This window comes from Apis dorsata, unplaced genomic scaffold (assembly GCF_000469605.1).
Source record: "Apis dorsata unplaced genomic scaffold, Apis dorsata 1.3 scaffold_943, whole genome shotgun sequence".
Lineage (NCBI taxonomy): Eukaryota > Metazoa > Arthropoda > Insecta > Hymenoptera > Apidae > Apis > Apis dorsata.
Window position 1 is genome coordinate 229610 of NW_006264053.1, and position 1987 is coordinate 231596.

General features: G+C 15.9%; 1 protein-coding gene across 2 annotated transcripts in view; it reads right to left on the minus strand.

The window, feature by feature from the left end:
- LOC102671005 (hepatocyte nuclear factor 4-gamma-like) overlaps positions 1-1592 on the minus strand; it is a 108987-nt gene extending 107395 nt beyond the window's left edge. For both annotated transcript variants that reach the window (XM_006623766.2, XM_006623767.2), the window contains exon 1: positions 1339-1592. In XM_006623766.2, coding sequence (XP_006623829.1) covers positions 1339-1372 — 34 coding nt within the window. In that variant the 5' untranslated portion in view covers positions 1373-1592. The remainder of the gene's footprint in view (positions 1-1338) is intronic.
- Between the last annotated feature and the right edge of the window lie 395 nt (positions 1593-1987).

The following is a 1987-nucleotide window of genomic DNA, read 5'->3' on the forward strand; positions in this document are numbered from 1 at the left end:
TATTCGATATCTATTGGAAAGATTACAACGATAAATTTTTCCTTTTTTTATAGAAATATACAAGATTAATTATCATTTTAAAAATTTTTTTTAAAAAATTGCTTTATTTTATATAATTTTGATAATAAAATGAAGATATTTCTTAAGAAATCGTATTTCTTCTATCCGAATAAAGAAAATATTATTTACCATATAATATCACAATATTTACATACATAATCACATTTGTTCAAAAAATTAAAAATAATTATATTTATTTTCTATGTTCTAATTATGATTCTATTATGATTCTAATTATAGCTTTTTATAAAAAATTAATTGTATTATATAACTTGTATTATATTAAAAATTTTTCTTAAATCACATTAACACATTATTATATAATTATTTAATGCAATGTAATTAATTGTATTTTATAAATTAATATTTTATTTACTGTATTAAAAAAAAATTCATTAAATTTTTAAAAATGCAAAAATATAATATTTTTTAATTTAAGAATTTAAAAAAAAAAATAATTTATTTGTATTTTAAAAACTTTTAAATATAAATTTTTATTAATTACTGAATCATAAACTTTTTATAATTAATTAATTATATAGAATTATTTATATATATATCTTTTATTATAAGGATTAATTAGTTTTGTAATTTTTTAATTGTATTATGTATTACATATCTTCTTTGTAATTATTATCTTTATAATCATAATAATCATAATATCATAGATATTATAAAATTATAATAATTAATATGATAATTAAAATTAAGTATTTATAATTTTATATTTATTACTTATATATTATTTTTTTATTACATTTATTACTTATATATTTTATAACATTTTATTATTTCTAAGAATAATCTTTACATTCATTTTATTTTATAATTAACAATTTTTTGTTTTTTTTAAATTTTTTTTTTATTCTTCTTTGTTATTAATTTTATATTTTACTTATGTTAATCTATTACATAAGAAAATTTGTATTAAATCAATTCCTAAATTCATTTTTTTTATTGATATTTTATTATTTATCCTACTAGTATTATTATTAAATATACATAGTAATATTATTACATTATAAATATACATTATTAAATATACATTTTTTATGTTATAATAAAAATCAATTTTTTTTCCTTCTTAATATCATTAATATTAAAACTATATTATATATCGTAATTTTAATATAATCAATTTATTTTCACAAGAGAGAAACAAATATAAGAAATTTAAGAATGAAAAGCTAAATTAAACAACTTTTATACAGAATATATATATATATATATATATGTATATAATCACCTGTCGATAATTATTAATAAAGAGATATTTACCTAGAACTTCAAAGAGTTGATCATCGAATCGCATTTTGATATATAATTCTTTGATTTTGAATAAATTGCAAAAATTTAGCGTAGAAGCGTACACATGAATAACACAACACAAACTATAGTTTTTTTCACGTGTCTGTCATGCTTCCGTCACTTTACAGTTATTTATGAAAAATAATAATTTTAACAAATTATTCGACCATCACGCACGGAGGTCGCTGTGCAACTAAACATAGAACTATCTACTTATCTCTTTCGTCGTTCATCACAGTACTGGAAGTGAGAGTAATATATATATATCGGTAGTGGGGATAGAATAATAGTAGGGGATATTGTCATAACTAAGATAATAGCTATTTGGCAAAATATATATGTATAAATATATAACTATACATATATGTTATATTGTATTACATATATATTGTATATATATATATATATGTATTATATATATATATATATTATATATAAAATATTAATATATTCATTAGATATCTACTGAATCTTGATTTTAGAAACAAAAACAAATACAAAAAAGTATATAAAAATATATATTAAGCTAATTTTTATAAACTATTAAAAATTTAATTCTGCATTAGATAAAATGAAACAAAGAGAATAAAATTTTATTTATGTATCTTCATCACATTCT